This window comes from Ictalurus furcatus, chromosome 4 (assembly GCF_023375685.1).
Source record: "Ictalurus furcatus strain D&B chromosome 4, Billie_1.0, whole genome shotgun sequence".
NCBI lineage: Eukaryota > Metazoa > Chordata > Actinopteri > Siluriformes > Ictaluridae > Ictalurus > Ictalurus furcatus.
The window spans coordinates 36,140,717-36,165,866 of NC_071258.1; the positions used below are offsets into that span (position 1 = coordinate 36,140,717).

The window sequence follows — 25,150 nt, forward strand, 5'->3', positions numbered from 1 at the left end:
TTAACTGCTGCAGATGATGAAACAGAAAGTTCATCCAGAGTTACTGTGAGATCAGAAAGATTACTTCTAGCTACACGTGGTCCTAGTACAAGTTCTTCTGTCTTCTCAGAATTAAGCAAAATGAAGTTAATAAGCATCCAATGTCTAATGTCCTTTACACAATCCTCAACTTTACTAAGCTGCTGTCTGTCCTCTGGCTTCACTGAAACATACAGCTGTGTATCATCAGCATAACAGTGGAAGATAATTCCATGTTTACGAATAATTTGACCTAGGGGTAGCATATATAAAGTAAAGAGCAGTGGGCCTAGAGTAAGACAGAAAAAGAATAAGGAAGTGAGCGTCAGATACAGTGCGCTGTAGACACAGACAGACAGACAGAGAGAGAGAGACAGGTGATAAGAATGTGCTGGTGCAGGGTGTGGGGTTTCACAGGGCGTCAGGTTGCATGAGGAATGCGAATACTGCGCTATATAACAGACCACTCTGCTTGTGCACTGCACTTTACTTCATACACTCAGCCGTGCATGCTGCAGGAATTACCCACAATCCCCCGAGCAGGAACATGCTGAGAGTGCGCTGTCTGAGAGGAGGAAGCCGAGGAGCCGAGGCTGCTCACTTAATCGGAGCCATGGTCAGTACACACAACTGTAACATTCACTTTACAAACATTAAACAACAAAAAGTACAACATTCTCATCACTATTTACTCAGGATATGAATATATGCTAAAACACATTATTATTATTATTATTATTATTATTATTATTATTATTACACATTAAAATCATTTTAACTCAGACAACAGCTTATATAGTTACACATCATTTATCATATTAAATTACTGCATCAATGTATGGTCAGTATATATTTGTACAATTAACATACATCATTCTTATTAATATGAATACAAGTAAATATTTAACTATAAACAAGTTTTTGTACATTTAACATTACACAAAGTTATTTTAACAGAACTGTAATTATTGTTATTAAAACTTCAACAAAAAAATTGGAGTTATGCAAATAATACAAACATTTGAGGTTTAACTTGTCCTCTTTTTTTTTCTTTTCCCAAGTAAATAAACCTTCTCTGTAATGATATGAGAATAAAATGATCTTTTCCCCACCACCAAAACTGCTGCCTCTGTATCTGGGCTTTTTTTTCCATCATCTCTTCCACATGAGTGAGAGCGTGTTGACCTTTGTGTGGGTAAACGTGTTCCTGTTATCAGCGTTATCAGTGATGGAGAGATTCATTCCTCTACAGCTGTGCAGCAAATGGAGACGACAAAGTGCACACTACTGTACTCGGTACAGGAAAAAATTCAGGGCTGTCATTCATCCATTCATTCATGTGTTGATTCATCCAGCCCTTCAGTTCATGCATTATTTAAACACCCTTTTCTTTACATATTCATTCATGTGACAAACTCTATATCTTCATGCATTTATTCAAGCAGTCATCCGTTCATGAATTTACTAATGTATTCATCAACTCAGACGTTTACTTAACCATTTATTCATCCAGTCATTCATTCAGTAGGTTAGTCATGCAGGTATTTATTTATCCAGTATTTTACTCACTTCGCCAATTTACTTCCGTATTTAATGAATCCATTATTCTCTATTCATTTACTCATATATTTCATGTACAGGATTCTTAATGTCTTCATGCGCTCACTCATAACCTTTCTCTCATTTAGTCCACCTTCAAACATTTAAATGCATATTTTGCCTCGTTCACATGAATAAAATGAATACATTAATGTAGAGGTGGCACCGATCTGATATCCAATAGCAGCATCAGGCTAACACCAACAGAAAATGGTAGATCGGATGTCAGAGCGTGCATATCGGACCCTGTAACAAGCAGCAAAGTTTGGAAATGGATTTTAATGTATTTTTAGAACTGGAAATGTAATGTTTACATTTAAAGAAACTTGATTAGTGTTTTATTTTGTCAGGACTGATTGCATCACGTTTATAATCGTTTATATTTAGTATATGCTATTTTGCCGTGAAGATGATTTCAAAGAATATCGGAAAAGAAAAAGTGGAATTGTGCTATCTCTCCATGAATGACCGTGTTAACATACGTATATATATACAATGAATAAAATGTAAGAAAGGCATTTTTAGTTTTAGATCTTTACTGTATTGAGGTGCAGTTTTTCAGTTATAAATGGAATATTATTGTTGACTCTGAGTTTTATTTTGTTTAGATTGGACGTACGGCGTCCCGTTGGGTTCAGAAGGCGTTTCAGAGCTCGAGCTCGGCGGCTGCCGTGAGATCACACGCAGCTGAGGTCGTGGGCATCAATGAGCCTGTGCCTGATGAGTGTCCAGTTTGCGCTTATAACGAGTGGGACCTGCTGGAGGAAGTGATTGTGGGGCGCGCGGAAAACGCACGCGTCCCTCCGTTTACTGTAGAGGTCAAGGTACAGACAACGAGCATTCATTCATTCACTCTCAGCTCACTCATTCACTCACGCACTCACACTCATTCACTCATCTACTCACCCTCTTTTTGTTTTTCCGTCAGGCCAACACGTACGAGAAGTACTGGCCATTTTATCAGAAATACGGAGGGCAGACATTCCCTGAGGAGCACCTGAAGAAGGCGATTACTGAAATCGAGGAAATGTGCAATATCCTGCGCCATGAAGGCGTCGTCGTGAGGAGACCTGAACCCATCGACTGGTCCTTCGAGTACAAAACCCCCGACTTCACATCCACAGGTGGGACGGACCCTGAGATTAACCTTACATCACAATCACAGTGAAGTAAAGAGTGATCTTCACTAATACGAGTTCAGTAAAGCGTGTCCTGATTGAGCAGGAGCAAAGATAACATACATACACACACACACATACATACATACATACATACATACACACATACATACATACAGACAGACAGTTAAAGTTAATATCATGCGTTTGCTGTTTCCTTACGGCAGCATGGAACACAATGCTGTGTGTGTGTGTGTGTGTGTGTGTGTGTAGGTATGTACGCAGCCATGCCGCGGGACATCCTGTTGGTTGTGGGGAACGAGATCATTGAGGCTCCGATGGCGTGGAGAGCTCGGTTTTTCGAGTATCGTGCTTACAGGCCGCTCATTAAAGAGTACTTTAGACAAGGAGCAAAGTGGACCACCGCACCCAAACCCACCATGGCAGACGAGCTATACGATCAGGTCTTCCTCTCTCTCTCTCTCTCACACACACACACACACACACACACACCCCTTGTTCCAATTGTAAATTTTACTCATCATCCACTTACCCGTGGTTGACTTCTCTTGGTCCATTTTTTTTATTTGGTTATTTTCATAATCTTGCTAAGGTTACTAACTGAATCATGACATCACACCAAAGACCCTGCATCATACCCTGATGAGGTCTGGACTGAAATAAACTTAACTTTTCAGATAGTTGGCCTGCTAGTATTTTAGGTAGTTAGTGGGCAGAGATGTTTCTGTACAGAGTGAGGGATTATTATTATAATTATTATAATTATTATTATTATTATTATTATTATTATTATTAATTACTCTTCAACTCCTGTTTTCTGAAGTGTGTTAGTGAGCGTACTCCAGTGTGTTCATGTTTCTATTCAGGACAGGTGTGTTTGTTTTAAACCAAGGTCATTCTCACTCAGCAAAACGATCTCTCGCTTATCACCCTCCCTCTTTTTCCAGCTCTCTTACACACTTTTAAAACTCTCTCATGTTTGATGAATGCGTCTCTTTCTACCTGCTGGTTTTGTTCGAGTGGGGATTGTTCTTGTAAACATGGAGCTGTAAAGGAGACATAATGAAATCAGATTTCACTTAGAGCACTGACTGATCCACTTCAGGTGTTCACTGCATTTCAGCCTGACAAAACTGCTTCGAAAAACAGATGATTTTTTTTTCTTCCACAAAACATCTGGAAAAGAAGAACACAGGAAGTCAGTTTTATGTATAATTTGCATATTGCTATGCAGAGTTTATGTGGGATTTACGTTGCTCCTACATGCTCTTGGGGACTGGGGGACTGGGGGACAGGGGCAGGGTGGAGCTTCAGGAAAAACACAGGCCATAGCATGGTTTAATAGCGCTAGCTCTCCTCTTATGCTGCAGGTGAACATTCCACTGTTATAATGCACACGTTAAAGTCATGTGGTTTTAGCATATTTGCATACTACCCTCTCTAGTGGTCATTCTGTGTAGTAATGAAAGTGTGTGTGTGTGTGTGTGTGTAGGATTACCCAATCCGTACAGTAGAGGACAGACACAAACTGGCTGCAGAGGGAAAGTTTGTCACCACTGAACATGAGCCGTGTTTTGACGCTGCTGATTTCATCCGAGCCGGAACAGATCTGTTTGTGCAGAGGAGCCAGGTGACAAAAAAAATCCCATACACACATGAAGGCTTGGGTGTAAGGAATATGTGTGTGTGTGTGTGTGTGTGTGTGTGTATACATAAATGTGTTGTTTTGAGTGTTAGCGTTATTAATCTCCTAAACACCTCAGCATTCTTCATATGGAGACGATGAGAGCCACCTTCTCAAGCTTACAAGCTTGCAAACTCTCTGTGGTTTCATATTGGCCATCATGTACGAGTACTCCAGTACTACAGGTGGCGCTATTAAAATCTTCCGTCGTGACAATTTCCACTACTTCAGGAAGAAGATTGCTGTACCACAAAGTCATCAATCTTTGAATGACCTGGCTTGAGCATGCCTTGTTTTTAACACCCAATCCCAGGCCTGATCATGTAGCGTGTCTGGTCAGCTGCTCTAGTCAGAGCATGCCGAGTAACGTCTCCACACGAAGTCCGTTTTCTCCGCAGTTATTTTATTGCCATATTGTTTGTGGAAGCCAGTGTGGTTCGATATCAAAACCAACGACATCTCCACAAACTACTTAGTAATGTTGTGTTCTGTTGCATCTTTAAATGATATAATTTTTATATATGTTTAAAGTTCTATTCTCTCAGAGAACAGACTATAAAGAGTTAATGATGTTCACACCTGCTCACAGGTTACTAACTTTATGGGAATCGAGTGGATGAGGCGTCACCTCGCTCCCACCTACAAAGTGCACGTCATCTCATTTAAGGATCCGAACCCCAAGCACATCGACGCCACCTTTAACTTCATCGGACCCGGACTGGTGCTGTCCAATCCAGAGAGACCATGCCGCCAGGTGAGTGCCACACCCTTTTTGTTTTATGCTTCTATACTAGGCACTTTGCTTAGGAGTAGTGTTGGTTTTTAAACCCCTGTAGCCTATACTGAGTCAAGATGAAGGGGAAGCTCCTTTTCCAAAGGAGGACTTAATTAAATTGACATTTTTATTACACCTCCCCAGTTTTTTAATGTGAGCAACAGGTAAGATCTACGCCTAATTCAGGTGAGCTACTTGATACCTCAGAGTGAGAGGTGACGTTTTTCTACATGGCATAAAACACAAACAAGTGGAATCTTACAAAAGATCAAAAGAAATTATTTAAGGACAAGGAAGTTGGGAACAGGGAAACAAAAAAACTAAAAATTCTACACTACAAATGTGAAGACTAGGAACAAAGAAACTACAAACTAGGGAAAAGGGAATTAAGAATAAAGGACCTGGAACACAGCAAACAATGAAGGTGGCCAGGAGCTAGGCCAATAGCAAACTGTGGTGATACAATGGAAGTGCTGTGTAATTACCATTAATGTCTGATGTCAAGTGTCTGGTGTCCTTCTGCAGATTGAGATGTTTAAGAAGGCTGGCTGGACGGTGGTGCGTCCACCAACACCTTTAATTCCTGACGGTGAGTTTCACGTTCACACGGCGGTGAAAACCGCATACCTTCCCGTCCGAAAGTCATCAAAGTTATCAAACATTAAGAGCCTTAAACCTCAAATAAAAAATATATAGACACATCATGTAAAAGTGCAGATAACAATATAACTGTATGCTGTAACAATTCGATTTGTCTCAGATCACCCACTCTGGATGTCCTCCAAGTGGTTGTCCATGAACGTCCTGATGCTGGACGAGAAACGTGTCATGGTGGATGCTAACGAGACTACCATTCAAAAAATGTTTGAAAATCTTGGTAAGTATCATAAAAGTCATTTTTACTGATCAACACAGCACACTTTCGCGTACTACATCTTAGTGAGTTTCCCCAGTGTGAACACTCCCATTGGGGTTGGCATGTGTGCGTTTAAAGGGTCACGTGATCTCAGTATAAATACACCTGTTCCTGGAAGAACCCAGAGATAGTTTTGAACATATCTGGACACACGGCATCATGAAGACCAAGGAGCGATCAAAACAAGTCCAGGACAAAGTTCTGGAAATGTTTCCATCAGACTTTGTTTATAAACAAATGATCCAGAACATTGAACATCCCACATATTATTAAATCCATTATTAAAAAATATGATTTAACCATGACTCTGCTTAGAGGAGACGTCCACCAAAAGTCAGCGAGCAGGTATAGAGGGGATTAGTCAGAGACACAACCAAGAGCACAAGGAGAACTCTGAAGGAGCTGAAGATAGGACAACCACAGTCTGAACATTCCACACAGCAGGACTTTGTGGAAGAGTAGCGAGTCATATGAGATGCCATTTGGAGTTTGCCAAAATACATATTGGAGACTCAAACATTTTGGCCTTTTCACAAAACCCAACACTGCTAATCGCCCTGAGAAGACTGTTCCCGCTGTGAAACATGGTGGTGGAAGCATCATGTTGTGTAAATGCCTTTCATCAGCAGGGACTGGGAAACTGGACAGCGTTGAAGGCAAGATGGAGAGAAAAATTATTCAGGGAAATAATTAATAAGCACACCGCCTCATTCCTCATTATAATATTTATGTAAACCACTATAAAAAATTCAAGTGGGAGCTTTTAGGAGAGCATTAGTATAGATGTTGTACTAGTTCATATTTACATGTGTTTTTCTAACAGGTATAAAGACGATTAAAGTGAGCATTCGTCACGCTAACTCCCTGGGCGGAGGTTTCCACTGCTGGACCACGGACGTCCGACGCAGAGGAATGCTGCAGTCGTATTTCCACTAAACCTGCCAGAAAACTACAGTTATTATTGAGTTCACATTCACACAGCAGTAACGATTAATAATCGGTATGCAGTCAGGTCCTAAAGTCTGAGTGTGCTAATAATTACAGCTTTTAAAAATTCCATCAATTCAACAGTTAAAAAATTTCCACTAATAAAAAACATCTGTAATGGAAGTAGATTTGTCTCCACTTTATACTATTAATTCTGTCACTGTGTAGTTCACTCAGAAGTTTAGACCTGACTGTAACAGTTAATAAGTCTTAATTTTTACAAAATGTTTTCATTATTTTTTTTTAGCAGTGCATGTGCAAGCTTCCGCAAATACAGACACTCACTCACGATCTCAATAACGACTGCGTTTCTGGCTCGTGGAACTGTGTAAGCTACAGCTCATTTCAAAACAAAACAAAACAAAACAAAACACACAAATCCAATGCAAAACGAGTGACAAGAGTTTAAATTAAAGACTTGTTTGATTTCCAGAGATCAATGAGCCAACCAAGTGCCAAAATACAACAAAGATTAATCGCCATTCAATCATCAGAAGTAAAATCACAGTCTTTCAATTTGTGAAGAGGAAATCGAATTGTAAGCAGTCTGAAAGGAATTAGAACTCCTGTAGGAAAGTCCGCCCTGCCATCCCATAATGCCCAGGGAAGTTCTGCTCTCAGCGTCACCAAGACAACAAACATGGCCAGGAAATTAAAAAAAATACATATGCGAAAGTTACTACCTCCTTTTTATGATTCAGAAAAATACATTTCTTTCTTAAACAATTGATTCTAATATTAATTTTGTATCTTTTTTGCAGTAGATCATTACACACTCAATTTCTTACAATATATATATTAAAATGATAAGTTGTAAGGTTTCTGGTCAATGACTCTGGAGGTCATCAGGAGGAGATACCACTTAGTGAGGTCTCCCCCAGCTGGTCATCACAGGCACTAACACGAATCCTCACACAACCAAACTGTAAATATATTTTATATATGTTAAATTGTGTTAAAAATACTGATTTTTTTTTTTGTTCTTATAATTACTCTCCAGCATCTATTTTTGCTTGTTTCCGATCATTTCTGTATTTCTAAAGAGGTGAATGATGAGGTGCTGGTGTGATGAGCTGACAGAGCTGACTCTGTGCCGCTTCGCTGCTCTTTTGTGTTCACAGGAAATTGTTATATTCAGTTTTCGGGGGGAACATTTTTAGCTGCTCTGAGCCTTGTGAAGTGAGAGAGGTGTGTGAATGTGAGCCGGGTTAATAGAAAAATGGCTAATTTAAAGAAGAATTTTAAAAATGTTCATAGCTTAAGACTTGATGCATGATAATGTGAAAAAATATTAAAAGGATGTTTGAAACTGATGTGTGATTGAATTTGAATTGTGTAATCGGAATCAGAACGAGCTTTATTGCCAAGTGGACAATAAGAACAAGGAATTTGTCCTGGTGAGTGAAGCTTCCGGTGCATACACAAATATGACAGCAGGACAGATACAGTGACCTGCATTAATATTGGCACCCTCGGTAAATATGAGCTGTGAAGGCTGTGAAAAATTGTCTTTATTGTTTGATCATTTGTTTAAACAATTTCACAAAAATACTCTGCTCTCATGGATATCAAACAATTGCAAACACAACACATGTTTATCCAAAAACACTTTGTTAAATATAGTTGTGCAACAATTATTGGCACCTTTTAGTCAGTACTTTGTGCTAGCCCTCTTTGCCGAGATAACAGCTCTGAGTCTTCTCCTATAACGCCTGATGAGGTTGGAGAATACATGGCGAGGGATCTGAGAGCGTTCCTCCATACAGAACCTCTCCAGATCCTTCACATTTCGAGGTCCACGCTGGTGGACTCTCCTCTTCAGTTCACCCCACAGGTTTTCTATGGGGTTCAGGTCAGGGGACTGGGATGGTCATGGCAGGACCTTGATTTTGTGGTCAGGAAACCATTTTTGTGTTGATTTTGATGCAGTCAACATTGGTGTATGTTGACTGCATCATCCACTGACATGTTTGTTCAATAAGCAAACTGAAGGGGGTCCAGTAAGGGTCCAGTGATGTCCTTCAGGTGGTCCAACACCAGTTTCTCAAATTATTTCCTGACCACAGACATCAAAGCAACAGGTCTGTAGCCATTCAGTCCTGTGATCTTGGTTTTCTTTGGGACGGGGATGATGGTGGAGCATTTGAAGAAGGAAGTGACTGTACACTGCTCCAGTGATCTGTTGAAGATCTGGGTGAAGATGGGTGACAGCTGTTCAGTGCAGACTTTCAAACAGGTGGGTGAGACACTGTCTGGGCCTGTAACAGGAGGGGGAGAGGGGAGGTGTTAGCAGTTGTGTGACGAGAAGGTCAGAGCGGGTGAGGGGTGTGATTGTGCTTTTCAAATCTGCAGGTTTACCCCTTTATAACAAAAAATTAAGTCTTCACAGGTGAAACATATGGCAAAAAAGAGAATCCATTCAGCACTATTAATTCTTTAAACAATTGATTTAACAGGGCACACCTGAGCAGCAAGAAACACCTACCAGTCACATGTTCCAATATTTTTGATCACTTGAAAAAAAAGGATGGATCCAAATAAAAAGTGCCATGTTCTAAGTTATTTAACACATCTAGACGTACATATGTGAAAATCAAAGCTGAAATTCTGATGTCATCTCATATTCATCTTCTGATTTTAAAAACATATGTCTTCAATGTAAGAGAGAGATACTTTGTATATATTGTAACCTTAGTTTTGACAGGTATAGGTCAAAGGTCAAAAAGATACACATTCTAACTCTCTATATCTAGATCAAAGGTCATGATCATAAAAATATATATAGTTATGTTAAATCTGGATCACATCCATTCGTGACCATACCTGGTACAGCCATATGTTTTCCACCCACACAAGTTGCACACTCATGTTCTTTCTTTTCACATAGAATATGAAACTCTCTGAGGTAGGTCATAAAAATATATATAGTTATGTTAAATCTGGTTCACATCCATTCGTGACAGAAACGTTGCTAGTTATGTTAAATCGGGTTCCCATCCATTCCTGACACAAATGTTACTATACATGGTACGGCCATGTGTATTACACATCCAAACAAAAATATGACGCACACAAACGCACTTTATTTTCATATTATTTAAAAGGAATTTAAGTGTTATGTACTAAATTAATAATAATAATCTTTTTTCTCCCTCTCTCCTTTCGCCGAGCCCCACATGAATTTATGGAGATACTAGAGATCCAGACCCTTTCTGCCTCTGGATGGAGCTCAAATCTTCTCTAATTCCAGACTGCTGGGACTACGGCTGCTCCTAAGGCCATACAGACTTCATATAAATCCATAATGAACTTTTTCACACTATCTGTTGTTACCCAGATGAGGATGGGTTCCCTTCTGAGTCGGGTTCCTCTCAAGGTTTCTTCCTCTTAAAACATCTTAGGGAGTTTTTCCTCGCCACCGTCGCCACTCAGTGGCTTGCTCAGTTGGGATAAATTCACAGCTTTAATATCTGTATACCATGTTGATATTTCTGTAAAGCTGCTTTGAGACAATGTCTATTGTAAAAAGCGCTATACAAATAAAATTGAATTGAATTGAATTGAATTAAATTACCATAATTATGAACACAAGTTGTTAAGTTGACAATCATTTTTAAAATGACGTTTCTCCATTTAGATTGTCTGCAGTAGAATGCAGTCTTTTAAACCAGGAAAAATGACTGCCTTTAAGTTTTATAACAATAGTAAGTAAAATCCAGCGTGATTTACATTACAAATCTCATACGTAACATCTCTGCAGGATTTATAGACATTAAAGCACTGAATGAAATGAGCAATATAGACAAAAAAGAAACACTCTGTGTCTACTACTTTTATCTCTCTCATAGAACTATCCACAGTCCAAAGGCTGTGGAGCTAGAAGGCTACGTGTGCGAATGACAAAAGATTTTAAAAATAAAATAAAAAATGTATCAATACATGAAATTAGATTACACAATGTAGTTGAGGTTTACATGAATAAGCAGAAATGTAATCATGCTTATCTTTCCTATAGCACAAATGAAAAGCCCTCTCTAGATGAGCAGATTTGTCAAATGAAACTTTTTCCTTCTTATCCACTGCTACGGTAAACTAAAGAGTAGATATTCTAATTACACTGCTAAATATGACTAGCGTTAGCTACGTGTAGTAGTGCAAAATAGTCCATCAAATGTATTAGCAGGTGTAGCCTATACACGAGTCCACTGCTGGTCATATCACTATTGAGAACACGCCCCCAAACTCATTGCTTTAGTAGAATTTAATGGTAAGTCAAATGATATTCAAATTGTAATGTCCTTAGTATTTGTTCAGTCTACAGGTCCTCTAACACTCTGTTAAATGAATAAATGTAAATGTACTACAACGTAAATTTTGTTTTAAATCAATTAACGCAGAAATTACACACAATATTAAGTTGATGTAATTATCAACATTATTATGTCAACACAACTCATCAAAATAATGTGTACAACTTTAAATATTTAATTAATTCAATAAATTAGAATTTTTATCTTGCAACCCCACATTAAATTTAGATTGTGGGGGTTTGTTTTGTATCGCTCCGCTGTTAGAAAATACATGATGGTTGAATGTGAACATAAATGAGCAGAATGTAAGCTTGTGAAATAAATTAAACTTTATTGATTGCACTTTTTGAGAAAATGGCATGACTTTGAATAAAAATTTACTGAAATAAATACTCTAAAACATTGATATACCCGAAGAAATGTAAAAAAGAAAAAAAAAAACTTTTTACATACCTTCTAAATAGGTCCCTTTAGGAGGTAAACGTTTTAAAGACGGTGTTTTATAAGAAACGCGCGTATTACATGCCTTCTAAACCTAACCCTTTAGGATGTAAAATGTTTAAAGTGCTGCTTAAAAGGATCGAAAGTTTTGTTTAAACTAGACGACACATTTTCCGGGCGATGTCTTGTAGGCCTATACACTTTGTTTCTGAAATTACTTCTGTGGTAATGATCAGTTTGTGTAACTAATCTATCAGAAAATACTAGACCTGGTGACTGAATGTGGTAGATGTATTAGAATTTTGGACATGTTATGCATGTGTAGCTCCCTATGTGTATGATCTATGTGTAATCCTTCTGTCAAGAAATGAGCAGACTGAGGTTTGTGAAATAACTGAACTATTTATTGGCTACGTTGTTGAGAAAAACATTGTGATGTGTGAAACATTTCTACAGTCCTTCGAGGCTGTATGATGTCGTTGTTCTCTTTTACTGAAAGAAAGGTCAAAACCATCGGTGTTATTCGTTGTGGAGCCTGAAGTGACAATATGTCTGAAGAAAATGAAAATATGTATTACATATCCTACCTTCTAACCAGGTTAATTTAAGGGTGAAAAAAACCTTTTTTAAAGACGGTGTTTTAAAAGAGTCGTGCATTTTGTTTAAACTATAAACAAGATTTCAGAAAATGGTTCGCCAACGAGGATACTTACACAGAACTATCGCTAAATACATAAGCTTTTGTCTATGCTTTGACATCCCATGTCCCAGCAGTACATTTATGACCTCTGATGACCATGTGGGTGTGCGGGGGTGGGTGTGTGAGAGAGAGAGAGACACAGGTGTTCTTTTGGGGGGTTTTGCTGACCAGAATTCTTACAAATGTGTTTGTTAACGAATTAAAGGGAATCGTGTGTCTCAGTGTTAAAATAATGGTTAAGACGTCGTAGTTAAAACACAGAAGAAACTCTGCAACTATCTGTTACAATGTCTGCTCCGAGAAATCCTAATATCCTTAGAAGATTGCTGTGTATTCAATAACAAGAGGACCTGTTGAAATGAGAGAGGACCTGACTTTTGCTCCAAAATTTTTTTAAAAAAAAACCAAGAGGTTAGTTTGACAATTTATTAATGAAGGTAATAGTAAAGACGTTGTTGTTTAACCCTGAGCAGGGCGTCAACAGCTCCAAAGATCGTGTCTTAAGTCCGAGGGTTTAGTTAGGAGGTAGAAAAACATTTAAAGATGATGTTTTAAAAGAAACAAGTGTTTCATCCTTAATGGTAAAAAAGAAAAATGGTTGTACTCCAATATGAAATAAAACGGTGGAGACACACCGAGTACATTTCTGTTCCACAGTCTATAAGGATCCCCAAACTTCATGTAGTGTGGAAAAATATATACACCCTCCGTGACTACGTTACTGAAGGTTTAAACATTTTTATTTTGTGATGTCAGCGAGACAAAACGGTTGTGCATTTGGTATCTGGTGATTTTAGAATTAGGCCCCAAATGTCAAATATGTTTTGTGTATGGCTTCGTCAGGCAAAGATCACGATGGTATGGAAAGAGTATACAAGAGTAATTGGGGTGATCTAATGCTTAGGACTTGAACAGTACTTCAGCTCGGGAACGTCCCACCATGGCGTTCAGAGAGGCATTATCTAAGGTACACGTATATATAATTTAGATCAGATCACCAGTCTGTCTTTACCCAGTCCTGATCTGGGGGTTCGGGGGAGGGGGGGATTACAGTTCAGGCATATTTCCAACAGAACAGAATATTAGACATTTAGTGTAAACTAGTGAACAAATAAAATAAAATCTCTGAAATATTTCAGTGAAAATAGTGGTCCATATTTAATGCATTATATTAGAAATGACAGTACAGTCTTTGTTGATCAGTTACCAACTCATACTTTATAATAATTTGTTTAGGAGCATCTGAATCTGGCAAATAACTTTTATTGCATTTAGGCATGCAATAAAAGTTAATAAAAAATGAGGAAGAAATGACTTGTGCACTACTGCTGCGGATATTAAGTCAAACCATTTTGTTCAAACTCAGCATGACCCATAGAGAAGCAGAAACTTATGGCACCTTATGAATACCATGTGAAGGATTAAGTTGACTCGTCACTTACAGTTACAAAGACATGTCCTTGTGCAGGATCACCTTCACACCAGCATCGATCCCTCTTCTCCCATTTCAACGTATAAGAAAAGGCAAAAAGTAATATAAGATGTATAAGAATATATTTATAAAATATAACACATTATGAGGAAGAAACATAAAATATTATTTAACAAGGTCTGCCGTTCAGCCCTCTTAACTGTAAGAGCATTATCAGTATTGTACAGCAGTTTCAGATGTCAGATATAAAACATCTTTTTGAGTCACAGTGCCAAACTACTGGTATTATATTCGGATCCTTCTTTTTCAGCATGAAGGACTGGCATTTATTTAATAGACAGATGGTACAGCCAAATACTTGGTCAGAGGATTTAGGAATTTCTTTGAGAAAGGTTAATTGTTTTTGTTCTTTTATCATAGCTTCAGTTTGTATACTTACTTTGGTTAGTGACTTAAACTGTTTTATTAGGTGGAGACAGATTTCATTAACAGGGAACGATGATAGGTGAAGATTAAGTTGGTATGCGTGTACAAGATAAAACTGTCTATATGTATATTTGTCTGCTATGTATCTGTTTAAACACTGCTGTAATGGCGATATAAAGAGAGAGAGATACCCATTAACTAATTCATAGAACCCTTTCCACCTTTTCAAGTTCGTTATACATTTTTCTTTTCAAGCATCGTGTTCAGACATTGCAAATCATCAGTCTGAAGGTTAAGGGTTACTTAGATTTTTGCTTCTTCAGCATCAAAAAAAAGTCTAAACATTAATCTTATTATTAAACTCAGAGACAATATAACTGTCTGGCTGTGATCATAATAAAAGGCAACGTGAAAGGTGACTTAATTCCCAATGAGATTTCTCTATGTTCTATATGACCTTTCTACAGTATATGCCATTTAGTCCTAGTTTCCAGCCATCATTACAGCACGGGAGAGGAAATCTCGTTCATCAGATGTGCGATGTACGTCTAGACAATCTGATAACAAACTACACACACAACATTTATGTTGAGAAAATTCAGCTTGATCTTTGTTCCCAAATAACATTGGATCAGATCCATAGTTTACAGCATCTGTGCCACACGTATTTAATCTGTATTACGAGTACTGAACAAGTTAGAGGAGGAGAAAATGTAGATTTACTGTTCATTGGAACTTTATTGTTTATTTAGATCTGTCTTGATTCATTTTCATATTCAAATTTTAAAAAATACATTTTATTATTATGTCATAAAAAGTCTAATATCTATTAAATTAGATTTATTTGCCAAAATTAGATTTATAAAGTTATTTGCCAGATTCAGATGCTCCTAAACAAATTATTATAAAGTATGAGTTGGTAACTGATCAACAAAGACTGTACTGTCATTTCTAATATAATGCATTAAATATGGACCACTATTTTCACTGAAATATTTCAGAGATTTTATTTTATTTGTTCACTAGTTTACACTAAATGTCTAATATTCTGTTCTGTTGGAAATATGCCTGAACTGTAATCCCCCCCCCCCCCCCCGAACCCCCAGATCAGGACTGGGTAAAGACAGACTGGTGATCTGATCTAAATTATATATACGTGTACCTTAGATAATGCCTCTCTGAACGCCATGGTGGGACGTTCCCGAGCTGAAGTACTGTTCAAGTCCTAAGCATTAGATCACCCCAATTACTCTTGTATACTCTTTCCATACCATCGTGATCTTTGCCTGACGAAGCCATACACAAAACATATTTGACATTTGGGGCCTAATTCTAAAATCACCAGATACCAAATGCACAACCGTTTTGTCTCGCTGACATCACAAAATAAAAATGTTTAAACCTTCAGTAACGTAGTCACGGAGGGTGTATATATTTTTCCACACTACATGAAGTTTGGGGATCCTTATAGACTGTGGAACAGAAATGTACTCGGTGTGTCTCCACCGTTTTATTTTATATTGGAGTACAACCATTTTTCTTTTTTACCATTAAGGATGAAACACTTGTTTCTTTTAAAACATCATCTTTAAATGTTTTTCTACCTCCTAACTAAACCCTCGGACTTAAGACACTACCTTTGGAGCTGTTGACGCCCTGCTCAGGGTTAAACAACAACGTCTTTACTATTACCTTCATTAATAAATTGTCAAACTAACCTCTTGGTTTTTTTTTTAAAAAATTTTGGAGCAAAAGTCAGGTCCTCTCTCATTTCAACAGGTCCTCTTGTTATTGAATACACAGCAATCTTCTAAGGATATTAGGATTTCTCGGAGCAGACATTGTAACAGATAGTTGCAGAGTTTCTTCTGTGTTTTAACTACGACGTCTTAACCATTATTTTAACACTGAGACACACGACTCCCTTTAATTCGTTAACAAACACATTTGTAAGAATTCTGGTCAGCAAAACCCCCCAAAAGAACACCTGTGTCTCTCTCTCTCTCACACACCCACCCCCGCACACCCACATGGTCATCAGAGGTCATAAATGTACTGCTGGGACATGGGATGTCAAAGCATAGACAAAAGCTTATGTATTTAGCGATAGTTCTGTGTAAGTATCCTCGTTGGCGAACCATTTTCTGAAATCTTGTTTATAGTTTAAACAAAATGCACGACTCTTTTAAAACACCGTCTTTAAAAAGGTTTTTTCACCCTTAAATTAACCTGGTTAGAAGGTAGGATATGTAATACATATTTTCATTTTCTTCAGACATATTGTCACTTCAGGCTCCACAACGAATAACACCGATGGTTTTGACCTTTCTTTCAGTAAAAGAGAACAACGACATCATACAGCCTCGAAGGACTGTAGAAATGTTTCACACATCACAATGTTTTTCTCAACAACGTAGCCAATAAATAGTTCAATTATTTCACAGACCTCAGTCTGCTCATTTCTTGACAGAAGGATTACACATAGATCATACACATAGGGAGCTACACATGCATAACATGTCCAAAATTCTAATACATCTACCACATTCAGTCACCAGGTCTAGTATTTTCTGATAGATTAGTTACACAAACTGATCATTACCACAGAAGTAATTTCAGAAACAAAGATTCACTTAAACCACAAATGTACACATTGGTAGGGATCGTTAAACCCTGAAACACACGACTCGTCCCTTAATTCATTAACATAAACACACTGTAAGCATTCTGGTCAGCAAACCCCCAGGAAACACTCGACTCTCTCTCTCTCTCTCTCTCTCTAACACACCCACACACACGCACGCACACCCCCACACCCACATACACACACACTTCAGATGTGTAGGACACCGTGTATAGGCCTACAAGACATTGCCCGGAAAATGTGTCTTCTAGTTTAAACAAAACTCTCGATTCTTTTAAGCAGCACTTTAAACATTTTACATCCTAAAGGGTTAGGTTTAGAAGGCATGTAATACGCGCGTTTCTTATAAAACACCGTCTTTAAAACGTTTACCTCCTAAAGGGACCTATTTAGAAGGTATGTAAAAAGTTTTTTTTTTTCTTTTTTACATTTCTTCGGGTATATCAATGTTTTAGAGTATTTATTTCAGTAAATTTTTATTCAAAGTCATGCCATTTTCTCAAAAGTGCAATCAATAAAGTTTAATTTATTTCACAAGCTTACATTCTGCTCATTTATGTTCACATTCAACCATCATGTATTTTCTAACAGCGGAGCTATACAAAACAAACCCCCACAATCTAAATTTAATGTGTGGTTGCAAGATAAAAATTCTAATTTATTGAATTAATTAAATATTTAAAGTTGTACACATTATTTTGATGAGTTGTGTTGACATAATAATGTTGATAATTACATCAACTTAATATTGTGTGTAATTTCTGCGTTAATTGATTTAAAACAAAATTTACGTTGTAGTACATTTACATGTATTCATTTAACAGAGTGTTAGAGGACCTGTAGACTGAACAAATACTAAGGACATTACAATTTGAATATCATTTGACTTACCATTAAATTCTACTAAAGCAATGAGTTTGGGGGCGTGTTCTCAATAGTGATATGACCAATAGTGGACTCGTGTATAGGCTACACCTGCTAATACATTTGATGGACTATTTTGCACTACTACACGTAGCTAACGCTAGTCATATTTAGCAGTGTAATTAGAATATCTACTCTTTAGTTTACCATAGCAGTGGATAAGAAGGAAAAAGTTTCATTTGACAAATCTGCTCATCTAGAGAGGGCTTTTCATTTGTGCTATAGGAAAGATAAGCATGATTACATTTCTGCTTATTCATGTAAACCTCAACTACATTGTGTAATCTAATTTCATGTATTGATACATTTTTTATTTTATTTTTAAAATCTTTTGTCATTCGCACACGTAGCCTTCTAGCTCCACAGCCTTTGGACTGTGGATAGTTCTATGAGAGAGATAAAAGTAGTAGACACAGAGTGTTTCTTTTTTGTCTATATTGCTCATTTCATTCAGTGCTTTAATGTCTATAAATCCTGCAGAGATGTTACGTATGAGATTTGTAATGTAAATCACGCTGGATTTTACTTACTATTGTTATAAAACTTAAAGGCAGTCATTTTTCCTGGTTTAAAAGACTGCATTCTACTGCAGACAATCTAAATGGAGAAACATAATTTTAAAAATGATTGTCAACTTAAGAACTTGTGTTCATAATTATGGTAATTTAGTACATAACACTTAAATTCCTTTTAAATAATGTGAAAATAAAGTGCGTTTGTGTGCGTCATATTTTTGTTTGGATGTGTAATACACATGGCCGTACCATGTATAGTTACATTTGTGTCAGGAATGGATGGGAAACCGATTTAACATAACTAGCAAAGTTTCTGCCACGAATGGATGTGAACCAGATTTAACATAACTATATATATTTTTATGACCTACCTCAGAGAGTTTCATATTCTATGTGAAAAGAAAGAACATGAGTGTGCAACTTGTGTGGGTGGAAAACATATGGCTGTACCAGGTATGGTCACGAATGGATGTGATCCAGATTTAACATAACTATATATATTTTTATGATCATGACCTTTGATCTAGATATAGAGAGTTAGAATGTGTATCTTTTTGACCTTTGACCTATACCTGTCAAAACTAAGGTTACAATATATACAAAGTATCTCTCTCTAATGTATAGCGAAAATAATGGAATTGGTCTTGCTGTTCCAATACTTTTGGAGGAGACTGTATGTATCATACGAGATGAAGGAGAAGAGGCGTGTCCCCTTTGCCAGTGCGACCATCTTTCTGCACCGAAAGCACAAGCACTGGACTGTCTGCGTTCACTAAACAAGATCACTGACATCTCCATAAAATCATGTGTATCATATTGACTGAAGGAGAGAGGGAGGGGGAGATAAAGAGAGGGACAGATTATTAGGTATGATTACTATCCTGTAATGGATAAGACTGTGTACTTTGCATAAAAGAAAGTCTAGTCATGGTAAGCTTGAGTAAACAAATATGTTTTCAGCCTGGACTTAAACACTGAGACTGTGTCTGAGTCCCGAACACTAATAGGAAGACTGTTCCATAACTGTGGGGCTCTATAAGAGAAAGCTCTTCCCCCTGCTGTAGCCTTCACTATTCCAGGTACCAACAAATAGCCTGCACCTTTTGATGGAAGTATGTGTGGTGGATCATAAAAGACCAAAAGTTCTCTCAGGTACTGTGGCGTGAGACCGTTTAGTGCTTTATAGGTCAGTAATAGTATTTTATAATCAGTGTGAGATTTCACTGGGAGCCAATGCAGTGTGGATAAGATCGGGGTGATGTGGTCGTATCTTCTGGTTCTAGTTAGGACTCTAGCAGCTGCATTCTGGACTGACTGGAGCTTATTTATATTCCTACTGGAACATCCAGACAGTAAGGCATTACAGTAATCTAGTCTAGAGGTGACGAAAGCATGAACTAATATTTCTGCATCATGTAGTGACAATATATTTCTTATCTTAGAAATATTTCTGAGATGAAAGAAGACTATCCTAGTAATATTATCTACATGAGCATCAGATGATAGACTGGAGTCAATAATCACTCCAAGGTCTTTAACTGCTGCAGATGATGACACAGAAAGAACATCCAGAGTTAATGTGAGATCAGAAAGATTACTTCTAGCTACACGTGGTCCTAGTACAAGTTCTTCTGTCTTCTCAGAATTAAGTAAAAGGAAGTTAATAATCATCCATTGTCTATTGTCCTTTACACATTCCTCAACTTTACTAAGCTGCTGTCTGTCCTCTGGCTTCACTGAAACATACAGCTGTGTATCATCAGCATAACAGTGGAAGATCATTCCATGTTTACGAATAATTTGACCTAGGGGTAGCATATATAAAGTAAAGAGCAGTGGGCCTAGAGTAAGACAGAAAAAGAATAAGGAAGTGAGCGTCAGATACAGTGCGCTGTAGACACAGACAGACAGACAGAGAGAGAGAGACAGGTGATAAGAATGTGCTGGTGCAGGGTGTGGGGTTTCACAGGGCGTCAGGTTGCATGAGGAATGCGAATACTGCGCTATATAACAGACCACTCTGCTTGTGCACTGCACTTTACTTCATACACTCAGCCGTGCATGCTGCAGGAATTACCCACAATCCCCCGAGCAGGAACATGCTGAGAGTGCGCTGTCTGAGAGGAGGAAGCCGAGGAGCCGAGGCTGCTCACTTAATCGGAGCCATGGTCAGTACACACAACTGTAACATTCACTTTACAAACATTAAACAACAAAAAGTACAACATTCTCATCACTATTTACTCAGGATATGAATATATGCTAAAACACATTATTATTATTATTATTATTATTATTATTATTATTATTACACATTAAAATCATTTTAACTCAGACAACAGCTTATATAGTTACACATCATTTATCATATTAAATTACTGCATCAATGTATGGTCAGTATATATTTGTACAATTAACATACATCATTCTTATTAATATGAATACAAGTAAATATTTAACTATAAACAAGTTTTTGTACATTTAACATTACACAAAGTTATTTTAACAGAACTGTAATTATTGTTATTAAAACTTCAACAAAAAAATTGGAGTTATGCAAATAATACAAACATTTGAGGTTTAACTTGTCCTCTTTTTTTTTCTTTTCCCAAGTAAATAAACCTTCTCTGTAATGATATGAGAATAAAATGATCTTTTCCCCACCACCAAAACTGCTGCCTCTGTATCTGGGCTTTTTTTTCCATCATCTCTTCCACATGAGTGAGAGCGTGTTGACCTTTGTGTGGGTAAACGTGTTCCTGTTATCAGCGTTATCAGTGATGGAGAGATTCATTCCTCTACAGCTGTGCAGCAAATGGAGACGACAAAGTGCACACTACTGTACTCGGTACAGGAAAAAATTCAGGGCTGTCATTCATCCATTCATTCATGTGTTGATTCATCCAGCCCTTCAGTTCATGCATTATTTAAACACCCTTTTCTTTACATATTCATTCATGTGACAAACTCTATATCTTCATGCATTTATTCAAGCAGTCATCCGTTCATGAATTTACTAATGTATTCATCAACTCAGACGTTTACTTAACCATTTATTCATCCAGTCATTCATTCAGTAGGTTAGTCATGCAGGTATTTATTTATCCAGTATTTTACTCACTTCGCCAATTTACTTCCGTATTTAATGAATCCATTATTCTCTATTCATTTACTCATATATTTCATGTACAGGATTCTTAATGTCTTCATGCGCTCACTCATAACCTTTCTCTCATTTAGTCCACCTTCAAACATTTAAATGCATATTTTGCCTCGTTCACATGAATAAAATGAATACATTAATGTAGAGGTGGCACCGATCTGATATCCAATAGCAGCATCAGGCTAACACCAACAGAAAATGGTAGATCGGATGTCAGAGCGTGCATATCGGACCCTGTAACAAGCAGCAAAGTTTGGAAATGGATTTTAATGTATTTTTAGAACTGGAAATGTAATGTTTACATTTAAAGAAACTTGATTAGTGTTTTATTTTGTCAGGACTGATTGCATCACGTTTATAATCGTTTATATTTAGTATATGCTATTTTGCCGTGAAGATGATTTCAAAGAATATCGGAAAAGAAAAAGTGGAATTGTGCTATCTCTCCATGAATGACCGTGTTAACATACGTATATATATACAATGAATAAAATGTAAGAAAGGCATTTTTAGTTTTAGATCTTTACTGTATTGAGGTGCAGTTTTTCAGTTATAAATGGAATATTATTGTTGACTCAGTTTTATTTTGTTTAGATTGGACGTACGGCGTCCCGTTGGGTTCAGAAGGCGTTTCAGAGCTCGAGCTCGGCGGCTGCCGTGAGATCACACGCAGCTGAGGTCGTGGGCATCAACGAGCCTGTGCCTGATGAGTGTCCAGTTTGCGCTTATAACGAGTGGGACCTGCTGGAGGAAGTGATTGTGGGGCGCGCGGAAAACGCACGCGTCCCTCCGTTTACTGTAGAGGTCAAGGTACAGACAACGAGCATTCATTCATTCACTCTCAGCTCACTCATTCACTCACGCACTCACACTCATTCACTCATCTACTCACCCTCTTTTTGTTTTTCCGTCAGGCCAACACGTACGAGAAGTACTGGCCATTTTATCAGAAATACGGAGGGCAGACATTCCCTGAGGAGCACCTGAAGAAGGCGATTACTGAAATCGAGGAAATGTGCAATATCCTGCGCCATGAAGGCGTCGTCGTGAGGAGACCTGAACCCATCGACTGGTCCTTCGAGTACAAAACCCCCGACTTCACATCCACAGGTGGGACGGACCCTGAGATTAACCTTACATCACAATCACAGTGAAGTAAAGAGTGATCTTCACTAATACGAGTTCAGTAAAGCGTGTCCTGATTGAGCAGGAGCAAAGATAACATACATACACACACACACATACATACATACATACATACATACACACATACATACATACAGACAGACAGTTAAAGTTAATATCATGCGTTTGCTGTTTCCTTACGGCAGCATGGAACACAATGCTGTGTGTGTGTGTGTGTGTGTGTGTGTGTAGGTATGTACGCAGCCATGCCGCGGGACATCCTGTTGGTTGTGGGGAACGAGATCATTGAGGCTCCGATGGCGTGGAGAGCTCGGTTTTTCGAGTATCGTGCTTACAGGCCGCTCATTAAAGAGTACTTTAGACAAGGAGCAAAGTGGACCACCGCACCCAAACCCACCATGGCAGACGAGCTATACGATCAGGTCTTCCTCTCTCTCTCTCTCTCTCACACACACACACACACACACACACCCCTTGTTCCAATTGTAAATTTTACTCATCATCCACTTACCCGTGGTTGACTTCTCTTGGTCCATTTTTTTTATTTGGTTATTTTCATAATCTTGCTAAGGTTACTAACTGAATCATGACATCACACCAAAGACCCTGCATCATACCCTGATGAGGTCTGGACTGAAATAAACTTAACTTTTCAGATAGTTGGCCTGCTAGTATTTTAGGTAGTTAGTGGGCAGAGATGTTTCTGTACAGAGTGAGGGATTATTATTATAATTATTATAATTATTATAATTATTATTATTATTATTATTATTATTATTAATTACTCTTCAACTCCTGTTTTCTGAAGTGTGTTAGTGAGCGTACTCCAGTGTGTTCATGTTTCTATTCAGGACAGGTGTGTTTGTTTTAAACCAAGGTCATTCTCACTCAGCAAAACGATCTCTCGCTTATCACCCTCCCTCTTTTTCCAGCTCTCTTACACACTTTTAAAACTCTCTCATGTTTGATGAATGCATCTCTTTCTACCTGCTGGTTTTGTTCGAGTGGGGATTGTTCTTGTAAACATGGAGCTGTAAAGGAGACATAATGAAATCAGATTTCACTTAGAGCACTGACTGATCCACTTCAGGTGTTCACTGCATTTCAGCCTGACAAAACTGCTTCGAAAAACAGATGATTTTTTTTTCTTCCACAAAACATCTGGAAAAGAAGAACACAGGAAGTCAGTTTTATGTATAATTTGCATATTGCTATGCAGAGTTTATGTGGGATTTACGTTGCTCCTACATGCTCTTGGGGACTGGGGGACTGGGGGACAGGGGCAGGGTGGAGCTTCAGGAAAAACACAGGCCGTAGCATGGTTTAATAGCGCTAGCTCTCCTCTTATGCTGCAGGTGCACATTCCACTGTTATAATGCACACGTTAAAGTCATGTGGTTTTAGCATATTTGCATACTACCCTCTCTAGTGGTCATTCTGTGTAGTAATGAAAGTGTGTGTGTGTGTGTGTGTGTAGGATTACCCAATCCGTACAGTAGAGGACAGACACAAACTGGCTGCAGAGGGAAAGTTTGTCACCACTGAACATGAGCCGTGTTTTGACGCTGCTGATTTCATCCGAGCCGGAACAGATCTGTTTGTGCAGAGGAGCCAGGTGACAAAAAAAATCCCATACACACATGAAGGCTTGGGTGTAAGGAATATGTGTGTGTGTGTGTGTGTGTGTGTGTGTATACATAAATGTGTTGTTTTGAGTGTTAGCGTTATTAATCTCCTAAACACCTCAGCATTCTTCATATGGAGACGATGAGAGCCACCTTCTCAAGCTTACAAGCTTGCAAACTCTCTGTGGTTTCATATTGGCCATCATGTACGAGTACTCCAGTACTACAGGTGGCGCTATTAAAATCTTCCGTCGTGACAATTTCCACTACTTCAGGAAGAAGATTGCTGTACCACAAAGTCATCAATCTTTGAATGACCTGGCTTGAGCATGCCTTGTTTTTAACACCCAATCCCAGGCCTGATCATGTAGCGTGTCTGGTCAGCTGCTCTAGTCAGAGCATGCCGAGTAACGTCTCCACACGAAGTCCGTTTTCTCCGCAGTTATTTTATTGCCATATTGTTTGTGGAAGCCAGTGTGGTTCGATATCAAAACCAACGACATCTCCACAAACTACTTAGTAATGTTATTAAAACTTCAACAAAAAAATTGGAGTTATGCAAATAATACAAACATTTGAGGTTTAACTTGTCCTCTTTTTTTTTCTTTTCCCAAGTAAATAAACCTTCTCTGTAATGATATGAGAATAAAATGATCTTTTCCCCACCACCAAAACTGCTGCCTCTGTATCTGGGCTTTTTTTTCCA

At 38.1% G+C, this 25,150-nt stretch overlaps 2 protein-coding genes and 1 long non-coding RNA gene across 3 annotated transcripts; 2 read left to right on the top strand and 1 right to left on the bottom strand.

The window, feature by feature from the left end:
• Window positions 1-448: 448 nt before the first annotated feature.
• Window positions 449-8,431, top strand: LOC128607141 (glycine amidinotransferase, mitochondrial). Its single transcript, XM_053623813.1, has 9 exons — window positions 449-634; window positions 2,226-2,441; window positions 2,546-2,741; window positions 3,009-3,199; window positions 4,249-4,386; window positions 5,030-5,194; window positions 5,741-5,804; window positions 5,976-6,092; window positions 6,955-8,431. The coding sequence occupies exons 1-9, from the start codon at window positions 449-451 to the stop codon at window positions 7,065-7,067; spliced, it is 1,386 nt and encodes a 461-aa protein (XP_053479788.1). The 3' UTR covers window positions 7,068-8,431.
• LOC128607142 (uncharacterized) lies at window positions 578-7,064 on the bottom strand. Its single transcript, XR_008385820.1, has 5 exons — window positions 6,938-7,064; window positions 4,255-6,771; window positions 4,020-4,138; window positions 2,237-3,932; window positions 578-1,863 (listed from the first exon to the last, which is right to left on the bottom strand). It is a non-coding gene; the product is annotated as an uncharacterized LOC128607142 (long non-coding RNA).
• An 11,743-nt stretch (window positions 8,432-20,174) lies between the features above and the next one.
• LOC128606309 (glycine amidinotransferase, mitochondrial-like) lies at window positions 20,175-24,771 on the top strand. Its single transcript, XM_053622344.1, has 6 exons — window positions 20,175-20,678; window positions 22,268-22,483; window positions 22,588-22,783; window positions 23,051-23,241; window positions 24,297-24,434; window positions 24,568-24,771. The coding sequence occupies exons 1-6, from the start codon at window positions 20,493-20,495 to the stop codon at window positions 24,769-24,771; spliced, it is 1,131 nt and encodes a 376-aa protein (XP_053478319.1). The 5' UTR covers window positions 20,175-20,492.
• The last annotated feature ends 379 nt before the right edge of the window (window positions 24,772-25,150 follow it).